The sequence below is a fragment of the Nematostella vectensis genome, chromosome 1 (assembly GCF_932526225.1).
Source record: "Nematostella vectensis chromosome 1, jaNemVect1.1, whole genome shotgun sequence".
Lineage (NCBI taxonomy): Eukaryota > Metazoa > Cnidaria > Anthozoa > Actiniaria > Edwardsiidae > Nematostella > Nematostella vectensis.
The window spans coordinates 17,472,381-17,496,579 of NC_064034.1; the positions used below are offsets into that span (position 1 = coordinate 17,472,381).

At 39.1% G+C, this 24,199-nt stretch overlaps 4 protein-coding genes across 5 annotated transcripts; 3 read left to right on the plus strand and 1 right to left on the minus strand.

The window, feature by feature from the left end:
- Positions 1-31: 31 nt before the first annotated feature.
- On the plus strand, positions 32-13,522 carry LOC5502193 (cysteine-rich protein 2-binding protein). Of its 2 annotated transcripts, none has more exons than XM_032370465.2 (17): positions 32-169; positions 301-371; positions 5,036-5,079; positions 5,174-5,288; positions 5,566-5,694; positions 6,080-6,308; positions 6,420-6,461; positions 7,044-7,203; positions 9,609-10,011; positions 10,331-10,451; positions 10,749-10,859; positions 11,134-11,184; positions 11,258-11,320; positions 11,399-11,601; positions 12,158-12,276; positions 12,588-12,636; positions 12,936-13,522. In XM_032370465.2, the coding sequence occupies exons 1-17, from the start codon at positions 158-160 to the stop codon at positions 13,240-13,242; spliced, it is 2,229 nt and encodes a 742-aa protein (XP_032226356.1). In that variant the 5' UTR covers positions 32-157; the 3' UTR covers positions 13,243-13,522. The 2 variants fall into 2 exon arrangements, with proteins under 2 accessions (XP_032226356.1, XP_048586308.1); XM_048730351.1 differs by having other exon boundaries at positions 9,612-10,011.
- On the minus strand, positions 13,453-14,114 carry LOC5502189. Its single transcript, XM_001623347.3, has one exon. The coding sequence runs from the start codon at positions 14,112-14,114 to the stop codon at positions 13,599-13,601; it is 516 nt and encodes a 171-aa protein (XP_001623397.2). The 3' UTR covers positions 13,453-13,598.
- A 147-nt stretch (positions 14,115-14,261) lies between these two features.
- Positions 14,262-19,230, plus strand: LOC5502191. Its single transcript, XM_001623357.3, has 3 exons — positions 14,262-14,393; positions 14,533-14,576; positions 18,520-19,230. Exons 1-3 carry the CDS (start codon positions 14,308-14,310, stop codon positions 18,738-18,740), a joined length of 351 nt encoding a protein of 116 aa, XP_001623407.1. The 5' UTR covers positions 14,262-14,307; the 3' UTR covers positions 18,741-19,230.
- A 171-nt stretch (positions 19,231-19,401) lies between these two features.
- LOC5502187 (trimeric intracellular cation channel type 1B.2) lies at positions 19,402-24,199 on the plus strand. Its single transcript, XM_001623356.3, has 6 exons — positions 19,402-19,618; positions 21,191-21,344; positions 22,151-22,214; positions 22,658-22,778; positions 23,351-23,438; positions 23,755-24,199. The coding sequence occupies exons 1-6, from the start codon at positions 19,417-19,419 to the stop codon at positions 23,996-23,998; spliced, it is 873 nt and encodes a 290-aa protein (XP_001623406.2). The 5' UTR covers positions 19,402-19,416; the 3' UTR covers positions 23,999-24,199.

Below are 24,199 nucleotides of genomic sequence, written 5' to 3' on the forward strand. Positions count from 1 at the left end.
GGTTAGTTCTATGCCTATGAGAATTGCTCAATCAAAGTGCTCGTTACATATTGTTCTTGACTGAAGTCGGAAAAGCGGCCAAGTCAAAATGGTGTGATGAAGGAATTGTGTGTTGTATTGTGTTCTGCTGTGATTATGCAAAGAAGAACACGAAATTATGAGCTTGGAGGTATTGTTATGGTCCATTGACATGTGGGTTTTTTAAATCGAGATACTACGTTCAAGGAATCTTAAACACACGAAATGGACTGTGTCCGTCTCTATCTCACACAAAGTTTTAATGTTATGTTGCATCAATAGGAATCACAATGTTCCAAGGAGAAGAAAGATGAAAACGAGAAGGTTTGTTACTGCCACGGACCCAAGGAAGGGTGAGTTTTCCTCAAATTTGGTCTTTTGGATAAAAGGTTACCCCCCAAAAAAACCCAAGGATTTGTGGGGTGAGGGGTAGTCTGCTTATAGGAGCCACTCTAAGGCCCGATCCATATGTCACGCCTCTGCAGTGCCAAATCTTGTTGTTTTGATTTGGCACATGAATAGTTCAACGTCTAAATCAATTATGCTTGGCACGGCAGAATTGAGTTCGGCATGGCACTGAGGGCCAATCCGCACTAGTACTTTTAGCTGTTTGTACAGGATAGTTGTTGACAGTAGGGGTTGGTGACAACAGGATAGTTGTTGACAGGACCTTTCAGGTTATGACCAAAGACAAATGCGGACACGAGTAGACAGTGGACAAAAGTTTGTGGCTGAAAGGACACTCAAAAGGGTGAATAAGACTGAGAAGTTGAATGCAGAATATTTTGTCTAACAAATCTAACATGATAAGGTACAAACTCTTTTGACCAAGTAAGTGTGTGTAAAGCACTCTGCAAACAGCACCAGTATTACTGCACCAGTGTTACTGCACCAGTATTACTGCACCAGTATTACTGCACCAGTATTACTGCACCAGTATTACTGCACCAGTATTACTGTACCAGTATTACTGTACCAGTATTACTGTACCAGTATTACTGCACCAGTATTACTGTACCAGTATTACTGTACCAGTATTACTGCACCAGTATTACTGTACCAGTATTACTGCACCAGGATTACTGCACCAGTATTACTGCACCAGTATTATTGCAACCAGTATTACTGCACCAGTATTACTGCACCAGTATTACTGCACCAGTATTACTGCACCAGTATTACTGCACCAGTATTACTGCACCAGTATTACTGCAACCAGTATTACTGCACCAGTATTACTGCACCAGTATTACTGTACCAGTATTACTGCACCAGTATTACTGCACCAGTATTACTGCACCAGTATTACTGCACCAGTATTACTGCACCAGTATTACTGCACCAGTATTACTGCACCAGTATTATTGCAACCAGTATTACTGCACCAGTATTACTGCACCAGTATTACTGTACCAGTATTACTTCACCAGTATTATTGCAACCAGTATTACTGCAACCAGTATTACTGCACCAGTATTATTGCAACCAGTATTACTGCACCAGTATTACTGCACCAGTATTACTGCACCAGTATTATTGCAACCAGTATTACTGTACCAGTATTACTTCACCAGTATTATTGCAACCAGTATTACTGCAACCAGTATTACTGCACCAGTATTATTGCAACCAGTATTACTGCACCAGTATTACTGCACCAGTATTACTGCACCAGTATTACTGCACCAGTATTACTGCACCAGTGTTACTGCACCAGTATTAATGCACCAGTATTACTGCACCAGTATTACTGCACCAGTATTACTGCACCAGTATTACTGCACCAGTATTACTGCACCAGTATTATTGCAACCAGTATTACTGCACCAGTATTACTGCACCAGTATTACTGCACCAGTATTACTGCACCAGTATTACTGCACCAGTATTACTGCACCAGTATTACTGCACCAGTATTACTGCACCAGTATTACTGCACCAGTATTACTGCACCAGTATTACTGCACCAGTATTACTGCACCAGTATTACTGCACCAGTATTACTGCACCAGTATTACTGCACCAGTATTACTGCACCAGTATTATTGCAACCAGTATTACTGCACCAGTATTACTGCACCAGTATTACTGCACCAGTATTACTGCACCAGTATTACTGCAACCAGTATTACTGTACCAGTATTACTGCACCAGTATTATTGCAACCAGTATTACTGCACCAGTATTACTGCACCAGTATTACTGCACCAGTATTACTGCAACCAGTATTACTGCACCAGTATTACTGCAACCAGTATTACTGCACCAGTATTACTGCACCAGTATTACTGCACCAGTATTATTGCACCAGTATTATTGCAACCAGTATTATAATAATAATAATAATTGTTTATTCATACTTTTGTAGCATAAGCTAAATTACAGTATGTCGGCCGATGCACACTACACTTAACAATGTATAAATAAATACTGGAATAACTACTGGAAACGAATTGTGATAAAGTTATTATACCTTTCAGTTACACCAACTGATTTATCCAAACGGCTGCTACCCCCCCTTAGCGAATAACCATGGGCGACCTCAGTCCCAGATTGTATTATATATTTTATAGGCTCAGTGCATCTTGCTTTAGCCATGAATCGACGGCACAGTTCTGCTCTGCGCCTGCACCAGTATTATTGCAACCAGTATTACTGCACCAGTATTATTGCAACCAGTATTACTGCACCAGTATTATTGCACCAGTATTACTGCACCAGTATTACTGTACCAGTATTACTGCACCAGTATTACTGCACCAGTATTACTGCAACCAGTATTACTGTACCAGTATTACTGCACCAGTATTATTGCAACCAGTATTACTGCACCAGTATTACTGCACCAGTATTACTGCACCAGTATTACTGCAACCAGTATTACTGTACCAGTATTACTGCACCAGTATTATTGCAACCAGTATTACTGCACCAGTATTACTGCACCAGTATTACTGCACCAGTATTACTGCAACCAGTATTACTGCACCAGTATTACTGCAACCAGTATTACTGCACCAGTATTACTGCACCAGTATTACTGCACCAGTATTACTGCACCAGTATTATTGCAACCAGTATTACTGCACCAGTATTACTGCACCAGTATTACTGCACCAGTATTACTGCACCAGTATTACTGCACCAGTATTATTGCAACCAGTATTACTGCACCAGTATTACTGCACCAGTATTACTGCACCAGTATTACTTCACCAGTATTACTGTACCAGTATTACTGCACCAGTATTACTGTACCAGTATTACTTCACCAGTATTACTGCACCAGTATTACTGCAACCAGTATTACTGCACCAGTATTACTGCAACCAGTATTACTGTACCAGTATTACTGCACCAGTATTACTGCACCAGTATTACTGTACCAGTATTACTGCACCAGTATTACTGCAACCAGTATTACTGCACCAGTATTACTGCAACCAGTATTACTGTACCAGTATTACTGCACCAGTATTACTGCAACCAGTATTACTGTACCAGTATTACTGCACCAGTATTACTGTACCAGTATTACTGCACCAGTATTACTGCACCAGTATTACTGTACCAGTATTACTGCACCAGTATTACTGCACCAGTATTACTGTACCAGTATTACTGCACCAGTATTACTGTACCAGTATTACTGCACCAGTATTACTGCACCAGTATTACTGTACCAGTATTACTGCACCAGTATTACTGTACCAGTATTACTGCACCAGTATTACTGCACCAGTATTACTGTACCAGTATTACTGCACCAGTATTACTGTACCAGTATTACTGCACCAGTATTACTGCACCAGTATTACTGCACCAGTATTACTGCACCAGTATTACTGTACCAGTATTACTGCACCAGTATTACTGCACCAGTATTACTGCACCAGTATTACTGCACCAGTATTATTGCAACCAGTATTACTGCACCAGTATTATTGCAACCAGTATTACTGCACCAGTATTTCTGCACCAGTATTACTGCACCAGTATTACTGCACCAGTATTACTGTACCAGTATTACTGCACCAGTATTACTGCACCAGTATTACTGTACCAGTATTACTGCACCAGTATTACTGCACCAGTATTACTGCACCAGTATTACTGCACCAGTATTACTGCACCAGTATTACTGTACCAGTATTACTGCACCAGTATTACTGCACCAGTATTACTGTACCAGTATTACTGCACCAGTATTACTGCACCAGTATTACTGCACCAGTATTACTGCACCAGTATTACTGCACCAGTATTACTGCACCAGTATTACTGGCCCTGAAATGCTAGCCGTGCTTGTGCATTAAATTGAGAGGTGCTGCATAGTGTAAAGTAAGCTAACATTTCTTCTGTCTTGTTATCAACCGAGCGTAATGGCGCCAGCAATACTGCAATGTTAGTATGTTTATATAGGGTATTTAAGCCTTGATATTTTGCTGAGTTGTCAAGTATCACTAAAGTAGAGGGAGATGCTATACCAAATCCCATTTCATGTGTGTGTAGGGTTTGGTTGATGAATTTTGGACTACTTCCCTTATATTTATAGAAAGAAGCACTTTATCCCATGCTACTAAAGTAGAGGGAGACGCTGTACCAAATCCCATTTCATGTGTGCGTAGGGTTTGATTGATGAATTTCAGACCACCACCCTTATATTTATAGAGAAAAGCACTTTATCCCATGCTACTAAAGTAGAGGGAGATGCTGTACCAAATCCCATTTCATGTGTGCGTAGGGTTTGATTGATAAATTTCAGACCACCACCCTTATATTTATAGAAAAAAGCACTTTATCCCATGCTACTGTAGATCTTACCACTGCCCTAGTCAAGGCACATAGGGTTTAGTGGGGGGATGTGCTCCCTCTTGACCAATAAAAACACCTCCCTCCCACTCCCCGAGTAGATCCTAGCTATATTGTTATCAGTGGTGTCAAGATGTCAAGTTATCTAGCATTTTAGAACAAACAGAATAAATGTTGGATGTTAATTGTTTCTTTTTCTTTGCAGGGATTTGATTCAGTGTACAAGTTGCCAGTTGTACTTCCACTCAGGTAAACTTTACAGAACATCTTTATTCCTGACCATACCCTAGGTCACTTATATGCATTTGCTCTTAGTGTTTTTTGGATGGAATTCTGCTATCAGGTTGTTTAAAGTCTGGGCGTCCTTCTCCTCTTGCGGGGGATGTGTTCTTTAACTTGACCTGCGCTAACTGTTCTGATGATGGACATGATGACTGTTATAGAGGAAACATTAGCTGGTAAAGTAAACGTTTCTATATAGAACAGTAAACTAATATTATCCTACTCTCACAAGCCCTGTAATTGAAAATTCCCACAAACAAAGTAGGTTTTATACTTTGTCATATTAAATGTGTTTGTTATTCTATTTGATACAATGTAGAAACCTTTAATATACTGCCTAAATGAGATGAAACATTTGACAAATAAATTTGTTCCCGATTGCCAATTATTGTAAAGTGGACGCAGTGTACAGTATGTGGGTAATAGCCATATTTGTTGTTTTTAATAACACAGGATGCAGGCTGTGTATCTAGCTCTTTACAACCTTCTGTTAAGTGGAAGTGGAAGAAAAGGGTATTTCAGATGGAAAGAAGACATCTGCCAGTTTATTGATAGAAACTGGTTGCTGCTCTTTCCTTATAAGTAAGTACATCTAGGTTAAAGATAAACTGGTAAGACTGACTGGCTCGGCTACTCAAGGGTTTGGGAACATTTTCATGGATCACACAGTTAAAAAATCAGTTTTACAAGTGATAAAATAGTTTTCTTAATGGCCATGAAAATGTAAAATATAATCAGGATCTGAAATCAATAAATGAGAAACCATAAAACACAATTGAAATAGAGCAATTTTAGTTGCATCTGACAAGCAATAGCCGCCTTATACGAAACACTCTAAACTATAAATAAAGACAAAATTTGGCAGAGCTCTGACTAAAAGTATTTTGAATCTTTTTTATACTCTGACTCCAGGTCATGAATACTGTGTGGTATATAACCTTTTTTTCTTGTTTACATTTGAATGTAGAAGGCGTTCCACATCTTGGTGTAGCACAATTGCAGGGACATTGTCAGTTGGCTGTCCTCGTTACTTCAAGTCAGGTCAACAGGAATTCAAGGAGTCGGGCTGGTGGTCCCTAAAGGAAAACATCTCTCCGGTAGAAGTCTTGAACATCTCTGGAGCAGATGCTAAGAAGCGTAAACTACCAAAGAAAAGAACTCCTGAGAAAAGAATACAAAAATCTGATCCAAGCCCTGTATGTTAAGTTATCTTAATTGTATCAAAAGATGATTGTTGATTTTGTTGATAATCTTTCATGCAATTCATTTTTTCAATCTTATTTGAATTTTCTCATTTTGTTTGATAGGAAAGTACCAAAAGGACTTCAGGAGAAGTGGGCATAAGTGATGTAAGCTAGCAGACCCAGATGATGGTGATGATTTGGGTGTGTTGGGGGCAGATTTACCCTTTAAAATATACCATGGGTTTAATTGATTGGATGTTAGTTCTAGATATGTCATTTTCCCAGCATTTTACCCTGTCCATTTACACAGCCTATTTTTATAATATTAAGTGCTGTTTCAATAAATACAGAATAATTATAAGTTAACCATGTAAGTATCAAACCCATCAAGAGAATAACCCCAAGGGTTAGCAACTATAATTGCAGAATTGTATACCCTTCTAAAAAAATGTCAATAACCCCCATTCTAAGAAATACATGTATTTTCAAAAAGGTTGTCGGTGGAGCTGGCGAATGGGAATGGCTGGACAGAAAGGTGCTTGTGTGTAGAAATTATTTGTAAAAACAAAGGTGGCAAATAAACTCAATAGATGTCAGAGCCGTACGTTTTGGAGCAAATTCTTTGGAATCCTTTTGGTCATGAAACTGTCATTGTCATTTGCAGTTTGTGCAGACAAGATCTTTTGGGATAGATTTATATCAAACATCAAGAATATGCAAAATAAAAACAACTGATGTCTTTCACAGGGTATTCTTTCTAATGAGGACTTTACTGATCTTGACTACAACACCATGATGGCTTCCCTGATTGGGGAAGAACAACCTCCATTAATAGCGGTGTCAGATACCCCGGCCATTATGGAAGTAGAGAGCTTGTGCTCTCTTATCAGAGGAGGGGTTGATGAGGGTGAGTCCTGGACAGGGTGTAGTGTATTTCCCTTCCCGTCGTCTTTACTGATATTATAATACATGACACGACACCGTCTTGAAGCCAATTTGGCTTTTCTATGACTTTAATGTCTGTATTACACCGTAAAAACTGAAATAATAATTATGCAGTTAAGCTAAACGAATAATCGACTATACTACAGGACTATGAAATGATGACTAAACTAAGTATATCTAAAACTACAGTGATTATGTAATCAAAGCACTTGGAATCAAGAAGTAAACAATCGTCGGAATAAATGCGTAATTATGCGATAACAAACTATCCAATAGGCAATAATCAAAGTAAGAAATCAAATATGTGCGCTAGCCGCAAAGAAATGAAGCAAAACATTCCTTGATCCGGCTATATTAGGGGAAATCATCGCGCGCGTGTTGTTCGTTCGATTCGTGTATGATTATGCCTGGGCTTAGTAATCCCTGGCTCTAATTTTATCGGGTTACAGAGTTAATTATTATCTAAGTATTATTATTATGTAAGTACTGTTCGCTACACAGGGGGTCAACCTGTTTGACAGTTACGGGGTACTGCTCTCTACAGCTGGATAGAGGGGTAGTCAAAGTGGGCAAAGGATACGCTTTCACCCCACAAGAGGGAGTAGCCGTTATATTGGCTTTACATGGAGTGCCTCAATACTGTGTAGGATTCTCCTGTAACACTTTTTATGGAGCATATACAAATACTTCAAGCCTTTTCATCCTTAACAAGGTTATCCAACTCAGGTCATCAGTACTTTGAGTATTTCAGACCTTTCTCAGATTAATTGATCATGTGACTTGTTTGCACATGTGTTGTTGGTCATGTGACTTGTTTGCACATGTGTTGCTGGTCATGTGACTTGTTTGCACATGTGTTGCTGGTCATGTGACTTGTTTGCACATGTGTTGCTGGTCATGTGACTTGTTTGCACATGTGTTGCTGGTCATGTGACTTGTCTGCATATGTGTTGCTAGTCATGTGACTTGTTTGCATATGTGTTGCTAGTCATGTGACTTGTCTTCACATGTGTTTCTGGTCATGTGACTTGTTTGCACATGTGTTGCTGGTCATGTGACTTGTCTGCATATGTGTTGCTAGTCATGTGACTTGTCTGTACATGTGTTGCAGGTTATGTGACTTGTCTACACATGTGTTACTGGTCATGTGACTTGTTTGCACATGTTTTGCTGGTCATGTGACTTGTCTACATATGTGTTTCTGGTCATGTGACTTGTTTGCACATGTGTTGCTTATGTGACTTGTCTACACATGTGTTACTGGTCATGTGACTTGTTTGCACATGTTTTGCTGGTCATGTGACTTGTCTACATATGTGTTTCTGGTCATGTGACTTGTTTGCACATGTTTTGCTGGTCATGTGACTTGTCTGCATATGTGTTGCTAGTCATGTGACTTGTCTGTACATGTGTTATTGGTCAGGTGACTTGTTTGCATATGTGTTGCTGGTCATGTGACTTGTCTGTACATGTGTTGCTGGTCATGTGACTTGTAGGCACATGCGTTGCTGGTCATGTGACTTGTCTGTACATGTGTTGCTGGTTATGTGACTTGCCTACATATGTGTTACTGGTCATGTGACTTGTTTGCACATGTTATATTTGACTTAGTTGCAGATGTGTTGCTAAACATGAATAGTCTGTGCATGCAAACAGCTATGATGTACCACTGTGTGTGCTGTCCATTAGCTCTTCCATTAGTCGCAGTCACTTGCTGATCTTAGATTGTCTGCTTGTATAAAATTCATGTTGCCTGGTGCACACTAGTGACGTAACCAATAGGTGCGTGCACTCTGTTTAGCCCGACATAACGACAACATGAATTTTTTTCTCTTATGTCGTTATGTCCATGTCATTATGTCGGGCTTATGCCAAAATGTTAAACCATTCACACTCGATCATAAGAAGATAAGAGTGCGCATGCCCATGTCGTTGTGTCAGTAATGTGTACCAGGCATTACGAATGGTCATGTCAGTGGCCATCTTAAGAGAATAACTCAATGCCCTGGTTAAAGAACCTGCGCCGGCTTAACCCACATCATGAAAGGCCAAATAAACAATAACTTTGTCACAGTTCAATTTTTATTCCGATAGCATGTTATGCTTTATTTCATTGCTTTGTTGCTGACCATACTATAAGTCATTGTACAATGAAACAGGGCTTGATTGACCTAAAGGGTACAAAACATTAGGGTTTTATCCTAAAGAGAGTGCTTTTGATAGATATCTTGTCCTGAACTGTGTCAGGAAGCCAGCACTGTTAGCTGATGAGCATATGTGGTTGTAGAGATATTTGTTTTCATTACTATTTAATGACACTTTATAAAAAGCCTACAAGTGTGTACATTATTATTATTTTGCCAACAGTAGAACAGGAAGACTGTGACAGCAGTGAAGATGATGATAATGATGATGATGGTGGTGATGATAATGATGATAATGACGATGGGAATGACAAAGATAATGATAACAATGATGTCGCAAGCAGCTCTTCCAATGGTTTCAGCACTGGAGGCAAGCATTATTCTGGCTCCCTTCCCATTGGGCAGTCAAACAAATCCTTGAATGACTCCTTGAATGACGCTCCAATAAACACATCAAATATGAATGAACCAATGGACATGTCCTCAAGTGAACAGCAAGAAATGCAAAGCAGTAAAACACAATTGAGCACAAGCAGTAGTGACCCTAGACTAGAGAATACTACCTCAACAAGGCAACAGCAGTCTGATAATGCAGATGAAAGCAAGAAGACATGTGCTGAACAGAGGTACATGCATGCTACTTTTTGTCTGTTACTTTCTATATTGATAGGTCATGCTGAAAGCTTAATTCCATGTCAACTGTCATACCGACAGCCCAGACATTGCCTATTCAATAAACCAATCAATCAATAAATAAATCAATAATTGCCAATTCACTGCTAAGCTGTAACCCATCTTTACATATACTATTTATCTTTTGCTTTCTATGTTGTTTTACTCTGGATGCACCTCTTGGTTTACTCTGGACATTGCCTTTTATTTAGCTTATACCACTTAAATAGATTGGCTCGTGGGATATCCTTCCTTATTTTGACGTGTTTTCAGAGTGGTCCCTATGACTGAAGTCCAGGAGCATGAGCTGTTGTGCAGATTGGACGCTTGTCCACTTGCTCTTCAAGAAGACAGCACAATGAGAAGACTTAGAAGAAAACTCCTCCTGAGAAAGGTATGTACAGGAGGGGAGAGTAGCAAAATGCAATTGTCATACATTCTGTAAACTCTGCTACACTGGTGCTTTAGCCTGAAACAAGTGGAATACTGTGGCATCACTCCCATTCTTTCGCCGAGATTACTTGACACAGTATGCCTCCACACCCTATGGCCAGTCATTGCACTTGGCAGAATTTACCGAGGAATCAATGTCTCCCTATAGATTGTATCAGGGAAGAACCTCACAAGGAGACTATTCAGAGCAAGCATTCATCATATATTGTTGTTTGTATTGTTCTTTAAATGTTTGCAGACCAAACGTGACCGTGCCTTACCGCTGTTTGATGTGGACAGAATCATCTCCCAATCACTGAGAACTATCAGTGGTTATGCATTCATTGATGGCAATGTGGTACCCAAAAAGGTGGGTACCATAAACGGTCCTTAGAATAATTCTAGTTCTAGTCTTCAAGTCTTGTTATTTTTGAATAGCATTATTATTGGTGTGAAACCCCCTAAAAATATCAGAATCAGAATATTCACAGTACTCCCCCTAAGGGAAAAGAATTTTATATCCTAAAAGATAAGATGGTCACCATACTTCCTTCTTGGGCGACAGAAAAGATCCATCGAGTACTTATGCTTGTTATCATTACAAAATTCAAAATTCATTTGATCACTGTTGCTTTGTTCCTAAGGAGGATCCTTCTAAGCTGGACAGCTGTTTCTTTGAGAAAAGCACGGAACAGGTATTTACTATATTTTGTACCAGATGCTCTTATTTATTCTTTTTATTGAGCATATTGTACCTTGTCTTTACAGAAACCTTCTTGGACAACACATTTGTCTCTTGGGAGGAAAAGCAACATTCTTGATCGATTCCAGGTAATTTTATTTTTAAAAGCATAGTTTTGCCTATTTTTTTAGTTGTACTCATTATAGAGGTGCTGTTTGTTCCTATAGGCAGCCCCACAGATGCTTCATGGGCAAAGGCGCAGTGCTACAAGTTTCCGGCACCTATTAATAGGGGTGCACCAGCACAACCACATGCGGCCCTTTACCAGTCCATATACATCCAGAATGCTCAAACCATATATTCGAAGAGACTTTGAGAGTCGACCCCTGAAACTGAGGCTGATGGAAGAGCTAATGGAACGCACCCACAGGTACATCATAGCCGAATGCATGCACAGACTATTCATATGTTCAACAACACATCTGCAACTAAGTCAAATATAACATGTGTAGACAAGTCACATGACCAGTAACACATGTGCAAACAAGTCACATGACCAGCAAAACATGTGCAAACAAGTCACATGACCAGCAACACATGTGCAAACAAGTCACCTGACCAGTAACACATGTACAGACAAGTCACATGACCAGCAACACATGTGCAAACAAGTCACATGACCAGCAAAACATGTGCAAACAAGTCACATGACCAGCAACACATGTGCAAACAAGTCACATGATCAGTAACACATTTGTAGACAGGTCACATGAGCAACAAATGTGCAAACAAGTCACATGACCAGCAACACATATGCAAACAAATTGTGTCAGCAACGCATGTGTAGACAAGTCATGTCACATGTTTGGTAACATTTTTCACATGGCACATGATTTTCATTTCATACCATGCATAAAACAAACAAGTGACAGTTCACAATAACATTCTGCCGCTCATCACTGAATTAACCTTATAAACTCACCTAGGGGCCAGATGGGGTGGAAGCCACAAGAGCGGCGTCCTATAGACTATTGTTATGTGCAGCCTCATCACATTCCATCTGTGAATGCCATGTGCCGTGAATTCTTCTGGCCAGGGATTGATCGTAAGTGAGAAATTTTTTTTTCTTGAATAAAAATAAAAATACTAGCTAAATTGATTGCAGAATCATATTAAATCAAAAATTGATTTGAAGAAAAATTTAAATTGATGATTTCAATATTGAATAATGAGCCATTGTTCTAGATTGCTTATTTTACACAAACTACAAGCATTAATATTTTAGTTTTTTCAGGCAACGTGTTGCACTAAAAAGACATTGGTGGCAAGATAAACCATTTACACTTATTTTGGAACATCAAATTTTTCGCAATTTCTTTATGTAAATCCTTTTTCTGATATTTGTGATGTTTACAGTTTCAGAGTGTCTTCAATACCCGGATTTCAGCTGTGTGGTCCTATACAGGTGAAACTACCTTTCTTCATATATCCATGATATAATGACACATTGTCATCTTTACCACACTAGCAAGCTGTGGGGGAAGGGAATACCCAGGAAGCCCTAAAACATTACATTTCTAATGGAAAAGCCTATCTCACAGCGTTCTTTGTCTACCCATGAAACCATGGAATCACCCTCCTAGCCCAACAATTGATCTCTTACATGCCTGATGGCATTTGAGGCGTCCAACTGCTTGAAACAAACAGTAATGTAGAGCTCTGCTAGTAGAGTAATTCAGTGCTTAAATATCCTCTATTATTTAGGTGTTATGTGATTGGCTTTGCATTCATGGTCCCAGATGTGAAGTACAATGAGGCATACATCTCCTTTATACTGGTGCATCCGGAGTGGCAGCATGCCGGCATAGGCTCCTACATGTTATACCATCTAATCCAGACGTGTATGGGAAAGGATGTGACATTACATGTATCTGCAACCAATTCTGCCATGCTGCTGTACCAGAGATTTGGTTTCAAGCCAGAGGAATTCATAATTAACTTCTATGAACGCTACCTTCCAGCCAACAGTCCACAGTGCCCACATGCATTCTTTTTGAGACTACGAAGATGACCTCCAAGCTTCTTTTTTTTTTTACTCCACAAAGCTATGTGGCGGTATGATTGTCCTGCACTGTATTTTTTCCTTGTGTGATTTTTTTTTCTGCTTTTTGATCACCCCTCCCCCCATCGTCCCTCCCTTAGATATTTTGCTTACAAGGAAATTCATGGTAGAACAATTACCCCACCCCCCCACCCCTGCCTAGAATTTTGTGAAATTATCTGGTGCATGCTAAATGTACATTTATTATTTATTTTGAGGTACGAACTTGATAATAAAATTTCTAAATGAAGTCCCTGTGTTATGATTTACTGTGCTTATGTAAATGTTATTATTGTTTATATTTATGAATTATGTAAATGTTAAAATTAATAACTGGACCCTGAAGGGCCTTCCGTGTCTACACCACTGTCAATTCTAAAGTCTCTCGCCTCCTTTCTCCCATCATTTCCCTCCTTTTCAATGGAGCCATTGATCAAATCAGTTTCTCGTTCATTCTCTCCGTCCGCATCGTAATCGGGCTCTTGAATAATATCCAAGCAAGCGAGGACACTTTCCAAAGCGTCCCTATGACGTGCAACCTCATCTAATATCTTACATTTATTCTGTAAATGTTCCATGAGCATTTCGCGTTCGCTAGCCTCTAACTTTAACCTATCCACTTCTGCTTGCAATTCGGTTATTTTCTCGTCTTTTGCTTTCATTGTTTGGTTCATTCGAAGAGGTAGTACTGCAAGGCTTTGAGCGTGAGCTTCGCTTTGCTTCCGATTAGCTTCGGAAAGTTCTTTGAGTTGTTCCTCGAGTTGCATATTCCTCTTCGTCAGCGCTTCAATGTGCATTTTCGTGTCTTCGATTTGATCCTCGCTTCCCCAAAACCAACTCATCGTGAAGGCCCTTTTTCATACACTGCTTCTGGGAAATTGACAATCAAATGAAAACAATCTGTGTAAGAAATGACAACTAAATGTTTCCGTGGCAGTCTTTCTTGACTTTGAACGTATTCGATAACTTTTCGAGCTGTTTTCGGAAATCCGTCGGATAGTTATCGGAGACTAGTAGAATCTTTGTTGTGCCAAGATGGCCGCCGGAGACGGTGATGTTGCCGCTGTAAGCGAAACTTTACAGTCGATGCAACAGCAGGCCAAGAAATTTTTTGAAGGGATGTAAGTATGTAGTGAGTCTCGAACCTAAATTGATTAACCCATTAAATTGATCTTGGTCGCAGTCTTCTTTTCTTCTGAAGGGTGTCCAAACGTGATAAAAAGATATAAGCTTAATATTGAAATGTGGATCCTTTTTTAGGCAAATGGTATCGGGAGCTCCCTACACTTGTGAAGATGCCAGAGGTATTGATATGTACTGTGTCTGTTTCATGTGTTCTGATTCTCCATTTTGTTGTAAAGAATACAGGGTGATGTTTATTACTCATAAAAGCTTAGCTGTGTCTGGTTTTGCTGATGTCACTGCATGTTGTTGGTGGATATGGGTGGTTTACTTTGTTGTTTACAAGGTGTTGATGTCATCATTAAGTATTGTCGATGCTTTAACTAGATGGGTAATTCCAGAAAATATCCATACCCCAACGGGTGGCATTTTTGTATTCCTAAAGCAAGGGGGGGTTGCCGAGCTCGGAATTCTGAAAGCACGAGGGGGGGGGGGGGTGTTGGTGATTTCGGAATTTTAAAAGCACAGAGGGATTAGCAATTTCGGAATTCTGAAAGCATGGTGAGGTTGAATTCCTGGGGTGTGTGAGGTTGATACAGGAATCGGAACACAATTTGCATCTTACCAAGTCTTGAATGTTCTAGTTTGAAGACGCAGGAAGAACCTAAAAAGCATCCAAGTGAATAAAGTTGTTTGTAACTCTCTTGTTTTATCTAGAGTGTTGCTGCAGGTTTTATCTCTGATTTTTTTACGAAAGCTTTAACAACTAAACCGTACGATAACATCGTAGGCTAACATCGCAACACTTGGAAAAAGTGGACGTGAGGCCACGCCTGGGACTATTTTTATCTTAAAGCCGCATTGTCACCAGTTTACTTCCGGTCGATTACCTAACATATTTTAATGGAAAACGCGAAAAATATTTCAAAATATTAAAGTCTATTGGAAGTTTCTTTGAGGATGTGATTGATGATTTAGAGCGGATGGCCTGTTAAATATCTAGGATTCTAATAGCTTCTTTTGTCTTTTAACAGTTGAGGTTTCCGTCGGACCTCTGGAAGTAAACTGGTGACAATGTGGCTTTAATCAGGATACCTTACTATATTGTCCTCTCCACACTGTTTGGCTGCACGTAAGGCGCATGTCTTTCAAAAAAAGCGAAGACCTCATAGATTGCTGTTTAAATCTCTATGCGTCTCTCCGTAACATGTCTAGACTGGTTTAGAAACAAAATATCTACTACTGATTAATATGAAGCAATCCCTCACAATCTCGCATGTCAGGGCTTGAAATAAGGGTTAGCCTGCGTAGCGGCGGTTTGTTTTATACTGCGCGTAGTCTGTTAGGATTTTGGGGTCTATAGATCAACCAAGCGCAGGCAAAAATTGCTGGCGAGCTAAAAAAATAAAAGATGCTGATTGGCTCGGCTCTGATTGTACAATCAATCGAAAACTCGTGGCTGGCAGTCGGCCGTTTCCATCTCAGGCACATTCGCATCGTTAAAACAAAACAGTCTGTAAGTTTTAGTTTGTAGCTCATTCGATGGAAACAAAATCTTAAGGATCACTCACGACATGCTCGAGGATCCAGCATACTTTGCAAGCGCTCTCAAAGGTCACACCTGCCACAAAAGCTTTACAGAAATTAGAAGACCTTGGGTTCATTTAAAGAAGGAGCAGAGAGACTGTTCTACATTTGGTCATTACAACCCCAAGTAGTAAAATTTCCACGCTGTGGCAAACTTCGCGCGCCGGGAAGTCTTTAATCTGCGTTTTCGAAAAAAGTGGTATCACTGTAGAATATCCAATTTTCTCAGTTTTCGTAAAAAAATAAAAACTCCAAAATTCGTTCTAAAATATGTTATTTTATTTGCAAAGTAAAAAAAGCGCTATCTTGTCCAATGTGTACACTTCATGCCAATGGTGTTGGCTGTCATCTTGCTGTCACTTCATGGGGGTGTGTGTGTGCGAAGTCCGAAAAAATGGACCTAATTTTTCTGGGGGGGGGGGGGGGGGGGGGAATGAGTTCTCTGATAAAAATCTGACCATCCCAGAAAGAACAAAAAGGGATTTTTTTATGCCTTTACAGTATCTCCACGGGATGTTTATTGTCAGATTTGGCTGCAAAAAAAGTCTGACTTATAGATTAATGACTTACCAGAGTGATCTAGCATATGCTTTATAGTTTTTCTACAAATAGCACGTCCATTGGGAACCAAAAGTGGACCTTCGACCGTTGTGGGGGGGGGGGGTGTTTGCACCCCCCTGGGTACGGGCATGTGACATTTAGCATGCAGAAGGTGTTTTGACAAAGTCGGACCCATGGTTGCAGGCGGTGATAGGCTATATTGAATTATTATTTTTTTTACTTTTGAGTACAAATAAAAAGCATTATGCATGCACATAGTGACTCCCCATTTAATTTGCATTTTGAATAACTTAATTATTGTATTTTCTTAAAAATTTAAACTTTTAAAAATTGGTGGAGCATACAAGAAAAACGAAAATGTTCATTTTAAAACATATTCAATATATCTTAAGACACAATTAGATATTGAAACAGCTAACATTGCCAGAAAAATAAAGTTGTGAGGTGTCTTGCCTGCTTGCCTATCTACAGGAAGGAAAAAAAAAGAAAAAAATGAAAAGAATAAAAAAGGAAAAATATTTACATATATATATATACCAGATAAATACAGTCGAAGCTCTCTGAGCGACCGCTTTCGTAAGCAACCAGCCCCGATAATGACCACGATCAGGAATCACCCATTGAATTGTCACACAAACTTTGTAATTCTAAGCTCTCGTAAGCAACCAACTTATCGGTGCGACCAGCTCCGTTAAAGACCATTATTTCAAAACACCAACTGAGATTTTCTTTTATTTTTTTGTGCTCTCGTAAGCGACCTCAATGATTTTTGACTTTACAACATCAGTCAACATCGATAAACATCATATCAAATGCATGCTGAAATCACATATAAAGCGGAAATGTTGTAATTTTTCACAAAAGCTGCCTTTCCAGTAGACATAATCTCAATTTTCTAACTTCAATTTCAAACATTTCTTTGTCTCTAGAAAATGGGTAAATGCAAGGGATCTCTAGTCCATTGCCAGCTCCACGATTTATCCTTTTTTAGTTACAATAGCCATCCACTTGTTTGTTGCACGCTTTAGAAATCGGCTAACAAAAGACGCCATGCGATCATCGTAGACGCAGAAGATATTCTCATGACGAAAAGCTTAAGTCGCCGATATAAACGAGCATAACGAACTACTTTGCGTAGAATTAATTGCTATTAAATAAAACAACTCACTCTCATGATAAGTCAAATACCTAGTTTCAAAATCAAGCAATAAACCAAAATATCACAGCGTTGTTATTATCACGATAACTTTTAGATTCCAGCATTTTAATTAAGCTCCCGTAAGCGGCCAACACCTATTGTTCAAGTTTTTGGCGCCCAGTGGTCGCTTATGAGAGCAAGCTCTCGTAAAAGACCAGCTCCGTTAACGACCACAATTCTCAGTTCCCAAGGTGGTCGCTTACGAGAGCTTCAACTGTATATGCCAAAAAAATAAGAGTATTAAAAATGTAGTTAGAACATTTTGTTTGTTTGTTTTTCTCGCCTTGTATTTATCATTTTTTACCATTTCATGTGGGGTCTTGCCAAGAAATAAGATTTCCAGAAGCATGGGGTGGGGGGTAAAAAAACAAAACCTCCCGTTGTGGGGGTACGGAAATTTTCTGGAATTAACCGATGTAAATCAGGGGCATAGCCAGGATTTTTAACAGGAGGGGGCCCAAAACGGCCCATGATAGCATTTTCTCCTGTATTTTAAGTAATGTCTCATACAAGCCTCCTCTGCAGGCATCTCAAAGAGCAAAAAAAAAAAGTTTGGGTTTCCTGTGGCAAAAACAAGCGGAAGTGAGAAACCTTCTCCTTAGTCTCCCTCCTCCGCAATTTTGCCACACGTAACCCATTCTTTCCGTCCTTTTCATTATGAGAGGCTAGTCTCATGCATGCACTGTATTTTTGCCTGGCTACGCCCCTGTAAATTTGATAAGGTTACTTGTTGGTCAGCTACAAAGCTTTTAATGATTTAATTTGTTTTTTTCCCACAGCAGACTTATTTGGTCTTTCCTCCATGGTTGACACTCTTAGTGATAATCTAGTAGGATCTGGCCTGTATGCCATCCCTGTGGACTCTGAGATACAGCAGTTGGATTGCCAAGCAACTGTTCGCAAGGGCCTAGAAGATGCAGAAAACAACAGAATCTCCTTGCAACGAGTTCAGATGAATAGCTCGATTATTAACAGGACTATGCTGATGCCTAAAAAATAAATAGAATTTTATTTACTTAGGACACAGTTTATTCAAACCTGGAGAACCATTTTTCACTAGATAATGAGTGTACAAACCAAGGGTGTGATGGAGCTCTGGTGTTTTCCACCTAATATTATTTTGGGGGGATAAGCTGCCTCCCCCAAAAAAATGAGCATAACAAAGCTGAATGTGAGAGAACATTATAATATACAATGTTTGCTGAAGGGAAGGGGGCTACAAAGAAGATAAAGAAAATAAACTTGTTCATCAAAAGCATTGTTCATTGGCTTACCCCTAGATGGCTTCCAGTCACACCAGCTCACAGTAATGCGTTGACCAATCATAGGAAACAATTCACTGTGAATTCAAAACTTGATTGACTGGAGTGAGAAGAAGTTGTAGCAGTTAAGAAATCATGGCGAAAGTTCTCAGAATACTCAAAATCACAGTTAGAAGGCAACCTCTATTTTAATAGGGCCACTTCTTTGCAATAAACATTGAAATTGAATTGTGTGTTGCTTTTTTGTTGGATCAGTTATCAAAAAATATTTATACTTTGGAAACACAATACTTGCTGACGCTCTTAGATCTACGAGGCGCAAAGAGGGCAGGTAAAATTGCTGATAGCAATGGACAGCAATAAATGGTAATTCATAGCTTATAAGACTACTCGAGACACTTGGAAGTATGGTACATGAAGTACAAATGTCCAACAGACCGCGGGCTCATTCCTTGTTTGCCGGTGAAAAAGGCAAACATTTCAAACTGTAGCGCCATGGATAGCATTTACCCGCTTTTTCAAGAATGGTCAGCGCGATTTGTACAGATTCCCATGTTCCCTGTTCTTCAATGCGTTCATTTTACAATTGTTAGTCTAAAATTACGGATGAAATTAGGTAAGATCTGCGATGTGATTTTGTTGTTCTCGTCCACAACAATTTGTTAATTGTTTGTATAGTTTACACAGGGGGTATACAACTTTTATTGTAATCCTAATTTGTTTAGACTCATCAAATCTACAACTATATTGCTTGAAACAAAAGATATTTCAAACGTGTTCTCTCTTTTTATGTCTGCTCTCGAAAGAACAGTGCTTCTTCGACATCCTGGCATGTTCATTCGATAGAAAATCAATATCACAAATCCATTTACGTCATGCTTCGACGCTCGCGCACGCACGCACGTTCGATTGCGCGCACGCTTTTCTTGCCGGCGTCGCGTATTGTTCAGGGGCTCGTTTATCGAAACACCCGAGAATTCTCATGCCCGAAAACGTTTTATTTCTTAAATTTGAAAAGCTGGCTAATTTCTATAAAATTTATGGTATATAATGTGTTGAAATATCGTCAAACATTGTATTTTACCACAAAGATTCATGTGAAGGATGATCCTCTTTTTAGATTTATAGATTTTGATCCTTTCCCGAACTTCTCGGGCCCGAAATTCACAGGCTTAAATATTAAGAAAGTTCTCTTGTCCTCGCAGTCACCCGAGACTTTTCGGGTAACTTTCTCAGCAAAACATCGAAAATAGCCCTATTTAGTATAATTATTTGGAATACGAACCAAGTGGAAGTTAAAACTGTTCTAAAAAATGAAAGCGGTTCTCAAAAAGGAAAACATGCGAAATTTTGAGCAAAAATGCAAAATAAAGTTTTCGGGCCCAAGAATTCTCGGGTGTTTTGAGAAACGGGTGCCTGGACGGCGTTTCATGCTTTTCATGTCCTCTTCAGGATGGGACGCTGGCAAAAATTAGCGTGCACGCGCATTGAAACGTGTGTGAGGCGGCTTCCCTTTGCTGCCGTCGTGGATCTAAATCACCCTATTGGCAGGAATAACGCCACATGGAGTTACACAGGATTCTTCACGGCACTTTCTCAGGCTTTGTGGTCTGTTGCCAAGCTTGCCGTCAGGCCCAACACTTTCAGGTCATTGAGTATGAAATCGGACCATGCTAATCAATTCGATATTAATCATTTCCATTCGATAAAATTAATTAATTATATCGGCAATTGCTAATGATAGATTGCAGAAAAATTGTGGGGTTAATTGATTATCTATAAAAAAAATTCAGTTGAGATTAGTATTCAGACAGAAATCTTGTGAAATAGGGTGAAATACAGTAAATATGCGGAAAAACCCAAGAGAGCCAATGCGGGTGAATACAGAGAATGTATTAACTTTCTCTCAAAAATTAGGCTTGTGATGAGGTCCAAAATCTTAAGACACCCCCCAGATGCAGATGAGTTGACAGCTATGTCTGAATGGATCTCAAGAGACTCCTCTATAGGTTTTTGTTTACGTGTGTGTGGTGTTGTTTTTTCTTTTATTATTTTCAGTATTTCAAGGGTATTTTCTTCCTCTCTGTTGGCCATTCCTACCTCTTAAATAAGCCTCTCCCCACACCCCTTGGGGCGAAGTACATCAAAGTAGTTTGGTACCATTGCTATTTTTATGTTTTGCTTACAGGGACTGGTTTTGCCCAAAGTAACCCTTTAGCTTGCTGGATCTCGGCAGTCATATCAAACTTCGCCGGGTCATTTTTAATCAGCTTCTTTTTGGGTCTTCCCATGGTACTACCACTGAAGGATGTTAGAGCTGTCGCAGCTATGACCACTATATGGTAACTGAAATAAAAAATGCCTAATAATAAAGGATTTATTTTGTGCCTTTCTCCTATTGATCCAAGGCACTTAACAGATATATATTGTAATTATACTTAACTATCTAAAAATTCACTACATTATGTTATTTTTTTATAAATATAGCCATGCTTTAAAAGGAAAGTTTATAGTTTGTTGTGAAGGCTCCTAAACGTCCACAGTAAATGCAGTTACTGTGTTCTACTGATAGGGAATGTCACATTAGTGATCTTGCCAAAAAGGCCATTAAGTGAAAAGTTTTTCATTTATGATAGGGTTGGGTTGATTTGATAGGCCATTTGCTATGGCCTATCAAATTATCTATCAATATTTGGGTGTAATGACTAATGCTAGCTATAAATATATTGGGTTGGATCAAATAATCCTTTCGGGTCACTTCTTTATAGTAAAAGAATAATAAGTAGATGATGGCTGATAAAGAAGAAAGCTCTTACTCAATTTGTTTGCAAAATGCTTCCAAGGCAATACTGTGACTAAGACCTTATCAAATAGCTCTTGCTGTAAGACAAACAGTATTTCCAACTTCTTGGCTTTTCTAGTGAACCATTATTCATTGGCCAACATCTACTAAGCAGCCACTTGTCTCGGTGTACCACAGTGAATCTATTAGCAGGACCTAACCTTGGGCTTTTCTTTCTACATGCCCCTATAATGTATTCCCAACTTCCTGTTTCTCGGTGTACCACAGTGAATCTATTAGCAGGACCTAACCTTGGGCTTTTCTTTCTACATGCCCCTATAATGTATTCCCAACTTCCTGTTTCAGGTATTTAGTGTTTTATTGTCCATTTGACATCTTCAACAAGTTTTTCATGTTGCAGCCAGCCTGGGTAAGAAATTGAGTAAAAATAAAATATGTGACATAATCAAAAAGGAGTAAAGGTCTTGAGGGTCTTGAAGGTTGTAACCAAATATGGTCAGACAGTATTTTTGACTGAAGTTATTATATCAATGGTAGTGCTCCTTTTGTTGTCTGACACACTCTTATCCCAGTTATCTCTAGTGGTTCTAAAAGAGGCCCATCTTATCCCAGTTATCTCTAGTGGTTCTAAAAGAGGCCCATCTTATCCTAGTTATCTCTAGTGGTTCTAAAAGAGGCCCATCTTATCCCAGTTATCTCTAGTGGTTCTAAAAGAGGCCCATCTTATCCCAGTTATCTCTAGTGGTTCTAAAAGAGGCCCATCTTATCCCAGTTATCTCTAGTGGTTCTAAAAGAGGCCCATCTTATCCCAGTTATCTCTAGTGGTTCTAAAAGAGGCCCATCTTATCCCAGTTATCTCTAGTGGTTCTAAAAGAGGCCCACAGAGCCAAAGCGATCCTTGGAGGTGTGTCTATGGGGCTAGAGCATTATCCCACAGATCTGCTGGTAGTTGTTCTTGTCGGCATCTTTAAAGGTAGAAATCATGTTTAGTGTTTAGGACACACAGGTCATGATAGGGTGGAGTTGAGCAAGGGGTGGTTGGAAATTACTGAAAGGGGATGCGTTTTTTTCACTGTGAGTACAATTGAGAGGCATCTCGCAAAAATGTGACAAAATATTAAAGTTCTTTATTAAGGTTCTCATTTTCTCGGTGATGCATTAAAAATTGCTTCAATGTCTCAAAACTGAAAATATTCTCTACTAGAAAATGCAAGGATCTAATTTGCTCTAAAAAGAAAAATTTAAAGATAAAAATATCCTTGTACACGAAGCCCCTTCAAGGTCTGTTTTGCTTCCAATATCCAGGTCATCTTTTTCCGGTATTATTACAATCATGACCTCACCATACAAAGAGTTTAAAAGCTGTAACTACACATTAATAAGCAGGCTTGTCCCCTAAGGGATTTATCTGCCGATTGGCAAGGAAATTGAGCCATTAAAATTAAATAAGTGTACTCATAATTCAGCCGGCTTTTAAATGTTTTCCAGCAAGAGTCTGAGCTAAGTGACATCCCTGAAAGGACTCAATTCAAAACTCTTTTTTAGGAGCTGGTGCACTGCTTGTTCAACCAGTAGCAGCAGTTGTTCAAGGATCTCTAGATGTCACTTCACATGAAGCCTTGAAACCCTCATTGTAAGTTAGCCCTTTTGTACCCTTCAAAAGAATTAACAGTTGCGAGGAGTACAAGTGTTAGAAATTACAAACTTTTATGTAGAGGTTTTAGAGAAATGTTTTTTTTCAAAGATGGAGGAAAAACATTATGTACCATTTGGTTTGAGGTCATCAGCTATTCCTTTTTAGCCACTGTTTTGGCTTGAAGCCCTTATGGGAAATAATGACTCAAAATTTAAATCTATTTAAGATTGCTAAACGGTTGATATAGGTATATACAATTAAAATTACTTAGCGATGTTGTGCTTCTTACTTATTGTTTATTTTCACTCTTTAGTACCACCAAGGCCTCCATTGTTGCTAGCATATTGTACACACTGGTACTCAAGGGGATCATTTCCATTTCAACAGAGTGCCTCTGTTTTGGCGTGTTTCTTGTCTTTGCTCTTATAAAGGTCTCTCTTCACGTTATGGATGCTCAGGACCCATTCCTGCATGTGGAGAAAGCTTTGTCACCTTTCTGCTTTGGCTCTCCAAAAGAAACGGCCAGCACTTCGGATAGCAAGAAGAAGAAGGAATAGAAAGCTCTTGCACATAGATATGCTTTTTTATTTTAACTCCTATAAGCACAAAACCTTTTCATCATCATAAGACTTTATTTATTCCAAAAACAGTATAGATGCTTAGTTTAATACACGTTTACTCTTATGCATTCACATCCCGAAATGTATCAAAACACTAACTTATTAATAAAACTATTAAAAATATTAAATATTAAAAAA